Source organism: Cynocephalus volans, chromosome 16, assembly GCF_027409185.1.
Source record: "Cynocephalus volans isolate mCynVol1 chromosome 16, mCynVol1.pri, whole genome shotgun sequence".
In the NCBI taxonomy this organism is placed as follows: domain Eukaryota; kingdom Metazoa; phylum Chordata; class Mammalia; order Dermoptera; family Cynocephalidae; genus Cynocephalus; species Cynocephalus volans.
Genome location: NC_084475.1, coordinates 63,560,816 through 63,579,016, shown reverse-complemented (window position 1 = coordinate 63,579,016; position 18,201 = coordinate 63,560,816). Strand labels below are relative to the sequence as shown.

The 18,201-nt window shown below is 41.7% G+C and overlaps 1 protein-coding gene and 1 pseudogene across 1 annotated transcript; both read left to right on the top strand.

Moving 5' to 3' along the window:
* Nucleotides 1-1,290: 1,290 nt before the first annotated feature.
* On the top strand, nucleotides 1,291-1,902 carry LOC134365221 (interferon omega-1-like; annotated as a pseudogene).
* Nucleotides 1,903-11,132: 9,230 nt separating this feature from the next.
* LOC134364944 (interferon alpha-3-like) lies at nucleotides 11,133-11,702 on the top strand. Its single transcript, XM_063081155.1, has one exon. The coding sequence runs from the start codon at nucleotides 11,133-11,135 to the stop codon at nucleotides 11,700-11,702; it is 570 nt and encodes a 189-aa protein (XP_062937225.1).
* Nucleotides 11,703-18,201: the final 6,499 nt, after the last annotated feature.

The window sequence follows — 18,201 nt, the reverse complement described above, 5'->3', positions numbered from 1 at the left end:
ACTCGCAGAATAAAAATTATTTGAATACTGAAGGTAAAATAATTATATTGGAAAAGTCCTGCACCTACTCAGACAAAACCAACTTTTGTGATCAGCATCTGAGATTGTTGACACTTTTGATTCCTGGGGTCAGGAGAAGAGGAGGTCATTCTAGGAGATCGGTCCTTCACACAAGCACTCTAGAGTCAGGGGCAAGGATCGTGGAGAATTAATTATTTTGGCAACAAAGAAGTAAGTTCCTCCTCAGTAAAGGAGGTCCAAAGTCATTAGGATGCAGTGAGCCTGCCCTCAGAGAGTGAGTCTGGAAGAGTTTGGACTGAGGAAACTTTGTCACTCCAGAAGAGAGGATGTTACTAGATGTGATAATGACCTTGTGAGTGAGGTGGTGATGGGAAAATAAAATTATCTTGGTGTTAGAATCTCCACACCAAGAGGAACCTGAAAAGAAGCAGTCTTCCTGCTAGGGGTATTGGCACAGCCTGAGGAGCTCTATAGACTCACTAGGAAAATGGTGGAAGGAAAAAGCAATGTCTACTAATCCTGCCCTGTGGCCCCCAAAAATCAAACCACATAGGCCTGCATGAGTGTCTTCTAGAAGGAAAAGAAACATCTGCAAAACTCATTCCCTAATAAGCGCAGTCTCTGCTGTGAATAAAAGAGCAAACAAGCCCAGTCCTAAAGAGCTTATACCAGACATGGTTGGGTAGATCCCTAAACAAATGCAAAGCCTCTTAGAGCTGGGAAAGCCTGACTTCCTATGTAATGGATAGAAAGGAAAAATGCAGCCTGCAATCACGGATAAAAATGTCTTCAGAGAAAAGAGAACAATATTTATATACGCAAAAAAAAAAAGTATGCGAGCGCATGTGTGTGATCACTTACATAATATACAAGGTATTCAAAAAGTTCATGGAAAGATTCACATTATCTTTCAATTGTATTTTTCCGTGAAGTACTGTTATATATATATATATGTCTACTTTTAGCATAACAATGTTTCTCCTTTGATTGGTAAGTATCAGTTTGGTTGGCCATCTGAAGCTTACTGGAGAAATTAATCTTTACTCCAAAAAATAAGAATTTAGGTTAATGGCATGTTCTTAGGTGATAGAGAGAATACACAAGTGAAAACAAAAAAGGGAAGTAAAATTGGAGAGAAGTGCTCTGAAAATGAAAATTGTGTTCCCTATTTAAAAGCCGTGCATAGAGAGAATGTCTTCAGAGGACTTACAGTCCGTCCACGGTCCCCCAACCCCAGCTCAGCCAGGCCAGCAGTGCCCTCAGCCTCCCATGGCCCTCCTGCTCCCTCTACTGACGGCCCTGCTGGTGGGCAGCTATGGCACTGCTGGATCTCTGGGCTGAGATCTGCCTCAAACTCTGTCCTGCTTAGCAGGAAATCTTTGGTGCTTCTGAGCTAAATGAGGAGAATCTCCCTTTTCTTGTGTCTGAAGGACAGAAGTGACTTCAGATTCCCCCGGGAGTTGGTGGATGGCAGCTGGTTTCAGAAGGCCCAGGCCATGTCTGTGCTCCACGAGATGCTGCAGCAGATCTTCAACCTCTTCCACACAGAAGAATGAGTACATAAATCCTACCATCTGCTCCTCTGCTGCCTGGCACCGGACCCTCCTGAGCAAGCTCTGCGCTGGACTTCATCAGCAGCTAGAAGACCTGGAGACCTGCTTGGTTCAAGTGATGGGAAAGAAAGGGTATGTCCTGGAAATTGAGAGTCTGACACTAGTCTTGAGGAAGTACTTCTAGGGGGTCCATCTCGACTTGGAAGAGAAGAAATTCAGTGACTGTGCCTGGGAGGTTGTTAGAGTGGAAATCCTGAGATCCTTCTCTTCATCAGCAAACTTGCCAGAAAGGTTAAGATGTAAGGACGGAGACCTGGGGTCATCTTGAAATGATTCTCAGTGATTGAACTTCCCTATCACACTTGCATGCATCTTTGGCCATTTCATAGGGCTTTTATTTCTCCTTTAGTCACAGAATTATTGAATTAATTTAGCAAATACTTTGTCACTATATTAAGCAAATATATGTTAAAAATATTCAGTTTCAGGGACAAAAGTTCCCATGAGATGGTGACCCTGAAGGTATTTGTTTGTTTATTTATTTGTTATTTATCTATTCAAGTTTATTCATTCTTACATCTTATCATATTTATAATATTTAGATATTTTACATATAGTAATATGTTCACCTGTTCATTGGGTTAAAATTTTAAAAACATGGTCATGTTTCTTGTCAAATTTGTGTTTTGTTTTATTTATTAAATTCTCATTAACAAAACTTCTTTAATTTGTTTATTTTAAAAATTAAATTAAATCCCTGGTATTCTAAATCAAGTTGAAGAAGGGATGGTAGGATTTATGTCCCCATTCATTCTGTTGCCTAAGCCAAGACCAGCTGCCCATCGCCAAACAGAAACAAATGACTCAAAAGTCAAATATTGATGAAAAGGAATTCAGGACTGGTAACCTGAAGGAGATGTTAGTCTAACCCATCTCCCAGGCTCAGATTACCAAGGAGTTTCTAAGAGGTAGGTTGAGGAAATGCAACATGTAAAGATTTAGTAGGGAATCAGCTTCCTCTCAGTATCTAGCTGGCTGTTATCTCACAGCTGAGTATGGATTCCTTGCTGGCACTCAAGATCAGCCTCCAGACATCTATCTGCTCTTGAAACTGTGCAAGCCTCAAAGAAGAAATGTTAGTTTTGCAAGGTCCTAATTAACTTTCAACAGCCCTGTTTTTTCTACTTAGCAAGCAAGATAAGAAAGCTAAGGAATGGAAAGAAAGAGAGGAGGAAAAAAATTGTCTTCCAAAATTTTCGTACTGCCCAGGTGGTTTTATGTTCCAACATGGCTTCAGTCCTGTTCACTCCAACAATTCCTTCCATTCTTGCCATGTGTATAAATCAAATATCACAGTGACAGATTGTGGAAGTGCCTCCAAGAAACCCAGTTGAATAAAGCTGACACAGTTCACTGTGTGTTGTAACTTTCATTCTCCTAGGGAAATAGACATAAAAGCAGTACAAATACTTAATACATTTCAATTATATTAAAAGCTACAAGGAGAAGTAAAGGAAAATAACATTCTCACACCAGAAGCTTTAGATGGGAACTAAAAAATAAAAGGTAGATGTCCTTTATAAGGCACCTGGGAAACACGTAAATTCCAGAAGTCTTATTGGAGGTTGGGAATATGGGTTTGGGATGAACACCAAATGCTGTAGGTGAAGGTACTCATTTGGGATTCTTTATTGTATGTCTGATAATGAGAACATGGGAATGGATGTGGTCACTTATCATTAGAGGGGACAGTGAGACAAGGGCCTACACTTCGTTCCACAGACCCTCACATTTAAAGGAAGGGCAGAAAAGGAGAGTCTGCAAAGGGCCCTGAGGTGGAGTGGCCGGTGCAGGTAGAAGGACAAATGGGGAACAGCGGGGCAGAGAAGGATGAGGGAAGACAAAGATGCTTTCAAGACGGGTGAGGACAGAACTGTCCCAGAGGACCTGAAGACAGATATTATAAATGACGATAGTGGAATGCGGGTTAGTAGAATTCATGAGACAGAAACCACATGGGAGGAGGTTGAAGAGGAAACACAGGAGAAGACATTTTTGTGAAGTGAAGGAGAGCAATAGTTGACACCTTCAGGAAAAAATGGGTTAACATCTTTGTGAATACTATTTTATGTTTTTGCAACATGTTTTCTGAGAATCATTTTTGAAGAATGGATCAATTGGCATAAAACATGAACATTAAATAATTTATTTATTTTCAATCACTGATTACTTATTTGGCTAAAATAGTCATTTATTTTTATTCTAAATAATTACTTTGTAGTAGAGTTCGGTGTTAACCCATTTCCTTGCTAATTTTTGGTTTTTTTTAAATCAAGTTTTATAATTGTTTCATTTTATGCTATCTACTCCTTCATGTACTCTAGTCTCTCTGTTGGTCATTTATATTACTCATATTTTTGATTTTTTAATATCTAATCTTTGACATGAACCATTTTTGTAGACTGTAGACTCCTCGGATAGACATTTGTTTTTAATTTCCCCTGCGTACAAAGAGAGGCACAGTTCCTTTTATATTTCTCCAACTTCTGGAATGTCTAGGATGTAGAATCCAGCCTCTCCCTGTCCACATTCCTCTTTTACTTCCACACATATTCAGTTTTCTTTCCCGTTCTCCTGTTTTTACATTAAATTCAGGCTTCCATCAGCACCGTTTTTTGTTTGTTTGTTTTTGTTTTTGTTTTTAATCTGTGAGATGGGATGATAATCTAAATTACTGTCAATTAAAGTGACAGGTGACATCCCTGGAACCTTCTATGGAAGGTTATTGAACCTTCCTTATTACCATCAGATACATCTTTACTAGAAATATAACTACTACAAACAGATAATGGAACTGTTTTTAAGGTTTATTAAATTTAATATCGTTTCTGAACCTTCTCCATTGTCACACTCTTTTTTACTATTGATATTTTAAAGTCATTTATTCTTCTGGTTGAAATAGCTTAAGCCAATATTTTTTTTATTTTTTAATATTATTGCTTGCTTTATTTCCTGCTTAACTCTACAACTGTTTCTCAGTGGACAGGTTAGTTTTCATGAAAGTTATAAACATCTGTGGATTCCAAAATGGCTAATTATATCTCAATAGATTGAGACACATGACAAAAATAAATGACAGAAACAGGATCACAGAATCTTTCACTCAGGGATGGCTGTTTAGCTCAGTTGGTTAGGACACGGTGTTGTAACACCAAGGTCAAAGGTTCGGATCCCCTTACTGGCCAGGCATGGGGGGGGGATAGGGGAGGGGGTGAGAATCTTTCTCTCAAAACCTTAGGAAAAGTGTGACTTTTAAGTAACATGCACCAAGAAGTTCAAGAGCAGCCACGATAAGAAAAGAAAAACCAGGGAGCAAGAGAGAGAGTTTAATGATGGCTTAAACTCAGATAAAAAATTGTTAACAGAAATCCATAATATAAACCTAGATATCATCCATACCTCACAATGAACAATTTCGCATTGAGCCCCTCATTCTCCCCTTTCGTATGTGTGGTCCTGGGCGATAGTTTCTCAAATGCGAGGCAGAGGGGAAATATTCATAGAGCTGTTATTTTAAACCAGTGTATACATTTTTAACAACTCGGCGGTGGACCTTCCAGTAAGTGAGTTCTTAATATATGATAACCATTTCCTTACATTTTAAAAATATAAATGTAATTCATATTAGTATTTGTGCATTAAGTCTTACGAAATCGTCCTACCACTTGTCAGAAAACGTCTGTCAAAAGGTGCAATTCCACGGAATTCTGAGAGGAGTCCTGGAAAATACGGAAAGCTGTCAGTCACGTCAGAGGAGTAACTGATGGCCGTTCAGGCAGCCAGCAGTGGCAGGTGTGAATGCCTGAGAGGGACAGCGCTTTCCTGGAGTGAACTTGTTTACTGGCTGGTCCTAGCACCTGGTGCTCTTGCTGCCATGCCCTCCCCGGTCCTGCTTTCTTGTGTCTGTCACTCCCAGTATCACAGTGTCTTCACTCCCTCCTCCCACTGCCCGTTCACACGGGTGCTCCTGCCTGTCTTGTGGTTTCTAGAAACCTAAAGAGCGGAAAGCCACAGGAAGAAAGCAAAGTTAAAATCGGAGCTCTGGGTTTTTCAAAATCTCTGCAAGCAGGTTCGTATCTGTGTGTGTTCTGACGAACATTTTTGGGACCCTAGGGAATGCCCCTGCTGCAATGATGTAACGGGCGCTGACAGTGAAAGGAAACAGCTTAGTGTGTGGGCTAACGAAAACGTCCACGTGGTCAGTGCGCCCCCTGCTGGCCATGTGTTTCGAGGACGGAGACCAACCATATCCAAAGAGGGCAAACTCCTCTGTGCAAGTCTTACGCCTTTCTGGGGATTCACCTCCAAAAATAACAACAGGCCCTTTCCTGGCAAGAACTGACCTAATACTGGAATATAACTGTCCTTTGGCTTATACAGTTACAGTAAGAAGTCTCCAGCTTCAGGTAGGGTCTGGCCTCTTTGGGCAACAGGCAGCTATACAGAGAGAAAGAGATTAAAATGTGTTTCCTGCCTCCAGCCTGATGGGCAGGTCACAACCTCCTGACTAAACTTCCTTATCTACACTGTGGTGTGGGCCGGACAAACTCAGTGTGGAACTGTAGTGTTAATTTAATCTGGTTGAAATTTCATAGTTGATAATGTGTTAAATGTCTTTGTCTACAGCAACTTTGAGTTCCATAAATTCATTATGAATATCAGATCACGTCTGATTGTATAATTAGAAAATATACTTACCATCACATTGAATGACTCTATTAGCAGCCTTTCTGAAATAGAAGGTACTCAATCCCCCTGGAGTCAAGTTTTAGGCTACTGGGTCTCAAACCACTCCCCTAGGACTCAAGCCCCTACTCTGAGTCCTGAGCTACTGTCGATCATTGCACCTATTTTTGGCACTAATACGTGGAGACTGAGCCTGCAGGAGGTAGACATATGTAATTCCAGTGGCTGAGCATGCTCAGTGGAAAGGAATTTATCTAATGAATGAACTTCCACCAGAGGTGCTACAGAGCCCCTAGAATTTTTTTAAGTGTATTTGGTGGGATTTGGTCAATGAGCATCTCCAAAGTGACCAACTGAGCATGTGCAAGGCTATGTTACATAACCTGTTACATAACTGGGAACCACCCCCTTAGCTGAATACTCATTACATAGTATGAATATGTATAGATAGCCAAAATATAAAAGTAGAATCTAAAAAGAAGGCAGGGCTGTTGCTCATTTTCTCTGGAGCCCACCTGCACTTCACCTGGGAGGTGTGTACACTTCACTTTTTGTGTCAGACTTGCCTGTAGCAGACTGTTTGGCTGTGAAGAATGTATATCTTATTTTTGTATTAAATTTGGTGCGGCCACTGCTCAGTCTCCGGAGCCAGCCTGCACTTTCACTGTGAAGTATGTATTTCTTATTGTTTTACATGAAACTTGTTTTTGCTTTCTACTATGACTCTGCTCTTGATTTCTTTCCTGTGGTGGTGGAGTCAAGAACCTGGGAGAGGATGGGTTAGGTTAAGGGTGGACATCAGACCTCCCCAGACCTTCTCTTCCAGTACCACTCCCACATAGTCGAATACAGAGCACAGATGTAGTTTTAGAACTGTTAGTTAATTCTGATCTTACCAACTGATAGAGGTTTTGTTTTTGTTTTTGTTTTCATTCATTCAAGCATATAAGTGCTGCTAGAATTTAGGGCTGTTACTGTAACCTGCACAATTCTGGACTAGAGATCATTAGCCAGGAGGTAAGTGTGTGCGTGTGCCTATGCGCATCGCTCAGGCAGCCTGGAGGACATCAATTGGAGAATGTTTCTTAAATCTTTGTCACAGATGACCTTGCCAATGCTTTAGTTTACTTCTCTATAAACTGTGGTCGGGGAGGATCTTGGTGATATATTGGTAGATTTTTGACCTTTTTATTTCACTGTTGCTTCTGGGTGGATGAATTTAAGAGTGGGGGTTTATCACTTCTAAAATTCTTCTATGTTTCTTTCGTTAACTGCCTAACATCTTTTAAATATTATGATCCTTTATGTTCATGGGTGCTGTAGAACATTATATAGATACAAACATGCACATGTGTATATGAACACATACACACTTGCATCCTGCATACAATTGTACATAAACAGATATGTATACTTTTACTTATTTTGGTCACTTTGTTATATTGTTATATTTACTGTGAAAATTGTTCTGCTTAACTCTATACTGTCACTTTGCCCAGAAACACTGTAGCCACATTGTCTTTATTATGCAGGACTTATAGACTTTAGGCATAGTCAAAATAATTGGAGAACCAAGGCTGAGCTGGCTACCACAGAGCAGGGGGTGACATCTAACGCGCTGCAGCACCCAGCAGCTCACCCACCTGCCCAGCTTCCGCAAAGGCTCTGGATTAAAACGCTGGCTGTGGAAGAGGACAGAGGGAGAGAGGGGAGCTGGGTCGTGACTATGGTGGTGATGAATGTCTTTGGGGAATCGTGATGCAGTGTCAGCTGGAAGGAACTGAGGTTGAAGGCAGCCATGCTGCCACCTTCCCGACTGCCCATGCCCTGCGCTGCAGTGGGCAAGGCCCCAGGGATGACAAGCCAGGCACAGAAGAGCAGCGAATACCGGGAGCTGCAGTACCAACGCTGCCCACGTGTGTCTACACCATAGGAGCCAGTGAAGAAAACCAGGAGCTCACTGAGGATTTGGTTAGGCACTTTGGAGTTCTGATTCCACTAGGAAGAGACTGCACCAGTCAGATGATGCCCATTTGCTGAATAAACAAAACTGAGCATCAAGACCAGTGAAGAAGTTCTAAGAGCCAGCAAGAGCTCAGGAAATTGGATTGTAAGAAACTGGACAAAAACTTGTGTACTGGGCTCTTTGTAGCACATACAGAAATTGCCAAATTTGTTGCATTTAGGTTACAACAGTGTTTGGCATACATTATTTTTTTCGGGGGGGGAATTAAGTTAACCCAAGATATCAAAACTGCATAAACCTGAGTGCCCCAGCACAAGTGAATGCCATGATACCATCTGCCAAGGATGAATTCTCTTATTATATCAGGAATATTACAACCGGAATTCCTCTTGGGGGATCGCTTTTCTTCATCCAGGTCTAGACAGATTTTAGAAGCACACATTAGGCAGTTTGGGGTGGGTCAGTGGGAGACAAACTTGAAAAAAAATCTCTACAATCAAGTGTTTGTGTTTTGTTTTTTAAATCGTCACAAAATCTTCCATTACAATTTCCCTGCATGAAGCGGGAAGAGCTTACAAATTCTTTAGATCTATTGTCTTCCCAATTCATGTCTCCAGTATGTACTGGTATTATTCTTTCCACTGTTATTATAATGATTATTCCTTTCATAAATATTGACTGAGCTCCGGAAATGATAGGAACTAGGCTAAGATGCCCAGGAAACAAGACCGCATAAGACGAGTCCTCTGACCAAGAGTAACTTACGGACTCATGGCGACCTATATTCTTAGGACGAAGTTCATTCGAAGGTTCAGTGTAATAAAGACATCATCTCTGACAGCTAGGAGAAATAATATAGCCATGTGTAAAGAAGGGGTGTCCTTTGAAATTGTGAATTCCCTTGCTTCTTGCTGGAGACATGACAAGACGATTAGTCAACTTCTGAGTCCATTTATCCACAAGGAGAAAACAAGGGATGCATTTCTCGCTTCCCCGTTATCCAGAGAGCATATTGCACTCTCACAAGTTTGCCTTTTCTGTGTGTAAACTCTTGTGGTTGTTGTGTCTCCCTTGACTCTCTTGAAAGCTGGATCCAGCAAAGCTGAAAGCAAACCCTGGACCAGCAGTGATTGCTTTTCCTGGAGCCCATGCCCGTTTGCTACCTTTGACCTGCATCCCTTCCACCACTTTTCTTCTGCTCTGCCGCATCCCCTCATCTGCCCCTTGGCTGGGCTCAATTTAGCTAAATTATCCTTCGTCGTGTCCTTTGCAGTGGGATATTGCTTTCCTTGTGACGTTTGATCACATTGAGGTACATATATTGGCTTTCTTGGTATTCCCATTCCTTGGGAGAGAAAATGCAGCAACTTTGCTCTCTATGAAAAAGGAAATGGAAAAGAAAGATTTTTGGTGGCTCTCCAGAGGTACACAACAATTGAACAGCCATTTATTTTCATCACACCTACATCCCATTGTTGCCATTTATGACAAAGATGGCTTCTTTTTGTTTAATAAGATTCCATTACAATTGAAATCTCTGACTGATCTTTGTTTGGAAATTTGAACTTCGGTGGAAAACAAAATTTTCTTATTAAATATAATTGATGTTCTCCACATTGTGTATTCTTGTTGGGATGGTATTGCTCCCCAAAGTGTGAAAAGTAGTTCCTAGAGGTGTGAACAAATCTTAGTCATTACCATAGTTTGTGGTTCTCCGAAGCCCAACACTAAATCTTTTCATTATTACTAATTTTTATTTCCCTTGGGTTTTCTTGTGTATCAAGAAGCATTGACATTGAGTTCTTGGAAGATCCACAGAGCATATGCAACATGAGCACTACAAGCCTACGGTGAATAGACAATTGCTTGGTCTCAAAATCATGTCTTGAGATGTGGCCTCCACATGAATACATATAGACTGCCTTTGGCTGTCTCGCGGATGGAGCTGAGGTTTGCTCCTGAGTGCTACTGAATGAGTTAATGGCTTTGAGAATTAAATGCAAAGAATTTTGCTTTATTATGTGGCTCTGCTAAAGTTATTCGCCACGTCAATAATGAAGTCGAGTGCTAAAAAGAAATAAAAGTTGACCGCACCTGGGGGAACATCCGGGAGGTGGCACAGTGACAAAGTATTTTATCATATGAAACAAAATTTAAAGTTAGGTACAGTAGAAATAAATGGGAACAAAATTATTGAATTTATAGATAATTTTTAGCAGTTTTGAAAGATATTTAAGTATGACATTACATTGGTATTTTGTATTTTTGTAACATGAATTTGCATGTGAACTTTGTGACTCATTACAATTTATATAAGTCAATAGATGACACAAAAAGGAGCTCAGCAAATAAATTTATAAAGCCAAGTTAAATCAATAACCTTGAAACTTAAGTCTTGGCTTAAAATTTTTATAGAGACCTTCTTAAACATGCATTGAATGCAAAAAGTTAACTTCACACATTCTTTTCTATGTATAAACCTGAGCTACAGATACGGTCCATAAATAATTGCACGATATACCCCCGCCTTTGTAGCTTTTCACGGGAGGGTCAATTAGGGAAAACCAATTTAACCAGGCTCTGGAGGAAAGGGATGAGAAGGTCACCATGATAGAAATAAAAGAAAAAAAAAAAAACGGTGGAGAAACACTGCTCTCAAAGTATGTAGAGAGTGCATAAAGAAAGCAAAAACAGAAGTAGAAAGGAAGACACGGGCATCCGGAAAATGGAAACTAGTGTGTTCCCTATTTAAGACAGATGCACAAAGCAAGCTCTTCAGAGAACCTAGAGACCAAGACTCAGAGTCGCCCATCTCAGCCAGGCCAGCAGCACCTGCGAGGTTCCCAATGGCCTTGCCCTCTCCTTTACTGATGGCCCTGCTGGTGCTCAGCTGCCAGGCGACCTGCTCTCTGGGCTGTGATCTGCCTCAGGCCCACAGCCTGGGGACCAGGAGGGCCTTGATACTCCTGGGACGAATGAGGAGAATCTCCCCTCTGTCCTGCCTGAAGGACAGAAATGACTTCGGATTCCCCCAGGAAGACTTGGATGGCCACCAGCTGCAGAAGGCCCGAGCCATCTCTGTCCTCCATGAGATGACCCAGCAGAGCTTCAAGCTCTTCTGCACAGAGGGCTCATCGGCTGCTTGGGATGAGAGCCTCCTGGACAAACTCTGCACTGGACTCTATCAGCAGTTGGATGACCTGGAAGCCTGTTTGATGCCAGAGGTGGGGGTTGAAGAGACTCCCCTGTTGAACGAGGACTTCGCACTGGACGTGAGGAAATACTTCCAAAGAATCAGTCTCTACCTGAAAGAGAAGAACCATAGCCCTTGTGCCTGGGAGGTTGTAAGAGCAGAAATCATGAGATCCTTCTCTTCATCAATAAACTTGCAAGGAAGATTAGGGAGGAGGCAATGAGACCTGGTCCAACATGGAAATCACTCTCATGGATGAGTACACAGTATTGCACTTTCCTGAGCTCTCCCGTCACAAAGAGTGTCATTTCTGCTGTAATCATGACATGAAGTGCCTCAAGTTTGTCAGATTTCTCAGGGTGTTCAGCAGCGTCATGTTCAACTCGGCAGGCGCTGGTTATTACAGACGACCGTGCAAATGTATCTATCTATTTATCTATTTAAATATTTATTTATCCACCTATTCATAAGATTGAAATTATTTTTGTTTATACACCTCTACATTGTGCTTAATAGAACAAAATATATTCTTTGTATTTTGTGAAACTATTATATTGCTTTTTGCATTAAATTTTTACTATAGAAAACTTCTTGTGTTTGTTTGTTCTTGAAAAAGAAACTCCAAGCCTGTCTCTGCAACCTGACGTAAAAACAGATTGTACAATTCATCTCCTCAACATTAGTATATTTGAGCTATCGGTAAAACTGAACTTTACCTAAAAGAGGTTGTATGTTCTCCTCAGAATATGGATGTGAACATACTCTCTTCTATCTTTGATTCTTAGAGGGAAAGAGAGCTCAAGGAAACTACTCATACTTAATATCAGTTATGTGAAATAGTATAATGAGAAAATGAAACAACCAATAAAATTCTCTCTGCAGAAGGTAGATGGAAGCATGTCAGGAAATAGAACTAAAATTGCCGATACGCCCCACAAATTGCTAGACATGTAAGTGCAAATGTCCAGCACTAGTTGGACACAGGAATTTGCAATTGGCAAGGAATTCAATGCCTGGAGGGTCATAATGGCAACTGAAAGTGCAGAAATGAAGTTGGTCATGTGGGAAGAGATGACAGAGGGAGAAACAGACATTGTCTGGATTCTAAGGACCTTCAAACTTTCAAGGAAGGGGAGAGAAGAGCCACAAAGGAAGCAGATGGAATGTCCAGACATTATAAAGACTCTCCCATTGGAGAAAAAGATGATAAATGTCTTTTCTAAAAAATAAATATGCTGAGAAGAGGAATCAGTGGATTCCACAGAAGGTGTGAACTGAAACACACATGTGAAGAGAAGAGAAGTTAGTGACCCTGAGGGAAAGATAGAAATTCAAAGCAATATGGAAGAGAGTGTGGTCTTTTTCTGTGTTTAGTTTTTCCCATTTTGCAATATATATTTTTTTCATGGTTAGAAGACATTGTATGTATACATATACATATATATATATACACACACATGGAATATTGGTTATGAATATTCATGAGATAGAAAGCTGATTGTCAGCCCTCGTGCCCATGATGTGAGGGCCAGATTCCTACTGGCAGCACGCCCATTACCACAAATTGCATTTGTACCCTGTGTCCCCCACCTAATAATGCCCGAACTCCCTCTCCCTCCCCCCCGATTCACTCCATTTTGTAGCCCATGGAACGCTCTGTCCCTCTGCAAGTCCAATGCACTGCTATGGACTTTCTTTCCTTCCTTCTTTCTCTCACAGCTCCTTACATAAGTGAGCACATGTGGTATTTATACCTCTGTGCTTAGCTTATTTCACTCAACATAAGTTTCTCCAGGCTCATCCATGTTGTTGCAAATGGGAGTATGTCATTCTTTTTTATGGCAGAGTAGTATTCCATGCTTGGTGTGTGTGTGGGGGGGTTGTATTTAAATGTATATGTCACAGTTTCCTTATCCATTCATCCATTAAAGGATATTGTTATATTTACTGTAAAAAAAATTGTTCTAATTAACTCTATACTGTCACTTTCCCCAGAAACACTCTGGAGCCACATCATGTTTACTATCTGGGAGTTAACGACTTTATGCATAGTCGAGAGAATGGCAGAACCAAGGCTGAGCTGGCCATCACACAGTTGGGGGTGACAGCTAGTGCACTTCAGCACCAGCCGCTCACCCACCTCTCCAGGTCCCTCCCAGGCTCTGGATTGTAGATGCTGCCTGGGGAAGACGAGAGAGGGAAAGACAAGAGCCACGTCATGACTGGGGTGGTGATGAATGTCTTTGGGGAATCATGAGGCAGTGTCACCTGGAAGAGGCTGAGTTTGAAGGCAGCCATGCCTCCACCCTCCCGACTGCCAGTGCCCTGCGCTGGAGTGGGTAACACCCCATGCTGCAGAGCGCAAAGCCCCAGGGATGACAAGCCAGGTGCAGAAGCACAGCTAATACAGGAGCTGCAGTACCAACTCTGCCCATGTGTCCACACCACAGGGGCCTGTGAAGAAAACCAGGAGCTCACTGCGGATGTGGTTAGGCATTTGGGAGTTCTGATTCCACTGGAAGGAGACTGCACCCATCAGATGATGCTCATTTGCTCAATAAACAAAACTGAGCATCAAGACCTGTGAAGAAGTTCTAAGAACCAACAGTAGCTCGAGAACTTAGATTGTAAGAAATGGGACAAAATCTGGTGTACTGGGTTCTTGGCTGCACAGACCAAATTGCAAAATTTCTTGCATTTAGGTTACAACTCTGCTTGGCATACAATTGGTTTTTTCAATTAAGTTCACCCAAGAAACCGACACTGAGTAAAACTGAGTGCCCCAACACTGACTGAATGCCATGATGCCATCTGCCAAGGATCAACTCCCTTATTATGTCAGGAATATTACAAGTAGAATTCCTCTTTGGGGATCACTTTTCTTCATCCAGGTCTTGACAGATTTTTCAAGCCCACATTAGGCAGTTTGGGGTGCATCAGTGGGAGACCCACTCGTTGAGGTTACTGAGTATAAAACACTTTAATGTAAGCAAGACGCAGTGTGAGGTCTTGACAACCTCTTTCAAAGAAATGTTTTCAGAAAATTCAAAATATTCCATGGTTTTTCATATTACACATTGTCTGAAAAGGAGGTGTAATGTGTACAGCAAATTGATTCTTCAGAAATATGTTTGTTTCTCCTAAAAAGAAAGTGTTTTCTTTTTTCTCTGCTGCATTTGCTGGAAGGTTCGCAAATCCCAGGCACTGGGGCTCAGAGAACAGAGGAGATCGGCTCCCGCACTCACTGAGAGCTCACTTGGAGTTTCCAAAGCTGAGCGAGGTCAAGGAGGGAGTGTGATGGGGACAAGGCACACCCACCACTCTCTCAGGTTCCTTCATTCATCATTCTGAAAATGGTATCTTAGGGACAAATACAAAAACCTAACAGCTTGACAAACATTTGGGCTTACATATATGAGCAAATCCTTTAAAGAACACGCCTCAGGAGCCAGACTGATCAGTCCTTCCCTCTGCTCCATTCTGATACTGAACTGCAGACAGCCATGGGTTGGAACACCTGGGGTTACACAGGCATCCCAGGACCAGGAATGTCCCACTCAGCCTCCAGGAACAGCATGAGACGAGACACATGACATATCCCAAACATGGACCTGGAAAAAATGCTGACGGACTGGAGAAGAGATGGACAGCCCTAGAACAGAGTCAGGGATATAGCTGCTCATCGGAGAAAGACAAAATAGGTAAAACAACTAGGAGGGTACTTCAAAAACTTCATGGAAAGATTCATATGATCCTTCAGTTCTCTTCTTCCACAGGCTCTTTGAAGTAACCACATATTAATCCATAGACAAGCAACAGAGCACTTCTTTTGGGGGCAAATGTGAAAATAGTGATACTCAAAACAAATATTAAAAACCCTGAAATAATAGAACAGGTTTCCATAACAATGTACTATTCCAGTGTTTCGTCATGTTTTTATGCTTGCCTCGTACATAGAGGGGAAAACTAACTCGTGTAGAATATTCCCCAGAGACTGTACAGTACATGAAATCCAATTCTAAAAGCAAGTCATCTGATATCTGTGATTATTATTGTAAACACACTGTTGTGTTATTTGGTTTCAAAGACAGGAAATTTACTATTTAATATGAAGTTTTAAGATAGGACTGATTAAGTATTGCATAATGATTCAAAACACCAGAAAAGAAAGACAAAGACCAGGGGACTTGGGGAAGACGGGTAAAGAGTGGGTGTGCAGGAGGCTGTGGGAGCAGAAGTGCCACGGAGGTGGCCTGTGTTGCCGGTGCTCAAGAGAAGCGGAGCAGGTCACATTAAGACCCTTCGGTGCACACGCCGGTGCTGGAAGGGAAACCTTAGAAATCCTACCTACTTTTGTTTTTGTCTGAGATGTTAAACAGTTCTTGCACTATGAAAACCTGCACGATGTAAACATGGACTGGCCCTGGGGCGCTCGCTGCCACCCGTCATGGTCACGGTCTGGGCAGGTGTCCGGTGAGAGCTCTTCCTCCCCAAGCGCAGGGTCTGGCAGTGCACCTCGCTCACTCACATGCTGTCAGCACCCTGCGCTCTCCCGCAGTGTGTGCACCCAGTCAAGCGGACACGCAATGTGTACAAGTGGCGTCTAGTGTTAACTAAACTGACAGTTACTACATGAGCAAGTGAGAAAAAGATTCCTGTCTAGAAAGAATGACCAAAGTGCACTCTCATTATGCAACCACCCCGTGAAGGAGAATCTGGCCAAGGTGATGCTGGCTCTGTTGGGAGGAACTCTTCTTCGAGGCACGTGTACTGGCTCTGGAACAATTAACCAATCAGACCTGATATTTACAAAGGAGTAAAAAGCAAACATGAAAATGATCGAGAAAGGCTATTTAAAATTGGAATGTATGTTTTCCTCCTCCTGCCCAGGGTCTCTTCCATCTCCTGCACCACACAGGGCTGCAGAGACTCTAGTGAGTCATCGAGTCCAGTGAGGAATTTCAGCCCTCGTGCGGGGGAAGTTGGAAATCTGTTGGATAATCTCATGGGGAACAGAGGTGGCTTGAGCCTTTTGGAATTTGCCACCATCCAGCTGCTCCAGGGGGAGCCTGAAAACGTTCTAGTCCTTCAGATAGGAAAAAAGGAAGATGCTCCGAACAGGGCACAGAACTGTGGAGGTCTCCTGCCTTGGCAGGTCATGGGTATGGGCCAGGTCACAGCAAACGGTGCAGAGAGAGCTGGAGCACATCACCTTCAGTGTCACCAGGTGATAGAATTTGGATGTGTTGTCCCCACTGAAACTCATGTGGAAATCTGGTCCTCAGTGTGGCAGTGCTGGAAGCTGAGTCATGGGGGGCGGATCCCTCATGAATGGATTCATGCTCTGCCTGGGGTGGGGGACCCTAGTGATATCGTCCTCTTTTATTTCCCCGGAGAGCTGATTGTATAAAAGACCCTGGCATCTCCTCTCTGCCTCTCTTGCTTCCTCTCACCATGTGATCTGCTTGTACCCGCCAGTACCTGCCGTTTTCTGCCATGAGTAGAGGCAGCCTGAGGCCCACGCCAGAATCAGCTGTCCCAGCATCATAAGACAAACAAACCTCTGTTCTTTCCAAATTACCTAGTCTCAGATATTCCCTTAGAGCAACACAAAATGGGCTAATGCACCAGGGAGGAGGTAGCACGGCCACTGGGGGGATGGAGGTGTCGGGCATCCACCCAGCTGCTCTCAGCACCTTCTTGCATGTGAGAGTCTGAGACAGCAAGCCCAGGGTTTGCAGCTTTTGGACTTGTCCCAATTTTGTTTCCACTTTCTTTCACTTTGTCTTCCATTTACGAGCCTCAGATAATGTCATGACTTCAACAATTCGCTCATGTTATTACAGTGGAAGTTCAACACGTTCATCGAAAATGTAAGAAATCTCAATGCAGTAGGAAATATTCATACAAATGAGAACCAATGTTGAAATAAATACCTGAAACTATACTGGAGTTGGTCAAATAAGGGAAGTTAGTGACTCTGCCATAAAGAATGAAATAGTAACAATTCTGGAAAAGAATGTGCATTATTTTTCTTGTGCATAGTTTTTCCTTTTTTGCAATATATTTTTTCTGGAGAGATTTCATGTAATTGATGTACTGGCAAATGATATCGATATGTTTAACATATTTATTTTAAATCATGCCATGGCTAATAACTTACAATTATAGTTTATCATAGTTTTAAATACTAGTTCTTTGTTCAGTAAACTACTCAATTTTTGTTAAGTTGCTAGGAAGGAATAGACATCTAATTCAATCCTTCATCAAACTATCTATTTACTACTGCTAATAAAATGATTCCTGAAATTATTAGCTGTATGAACTAAGCTACTTAACTTACATCATTGTCACACTGACTTACATCAGTTTTACTGCAGGTTTCTAACACATTTCACTTTCTGCTAGAAATAGATAGGACAGGAATTCTTTTATACAACTTCTTTGTAATTTATCCTGATTTTATGAACATCATGATTCATGTGTATCCACAAATAAAGTAGTATGACATAAAAGCTGGCAAACTTACTTCATAAAATAAAAATGGGATACTGGATCAGAGAATTTCTTTCTGAATATTTATCATAAAGAAAAACATTGGTCAAAATCAACTGAAAATAAAACATGGATCATGGAAATCCTGAGAGTACTGGATAGTTGTGTATACTTCACCAGTAAGAGGAGAATTAACAATTATTACAGAAATCTGGAATACAAAACTT

Excerpts from the sequence above, each read along its gene's own strand:
- LOC134364944 (XM_063081155.1), top strand. The coding sequence starts at position 11,133 with ATGGCCTTGCCCTCTCCTTTACTGATGGCCCTGCTGGTGCTCAGCTGC.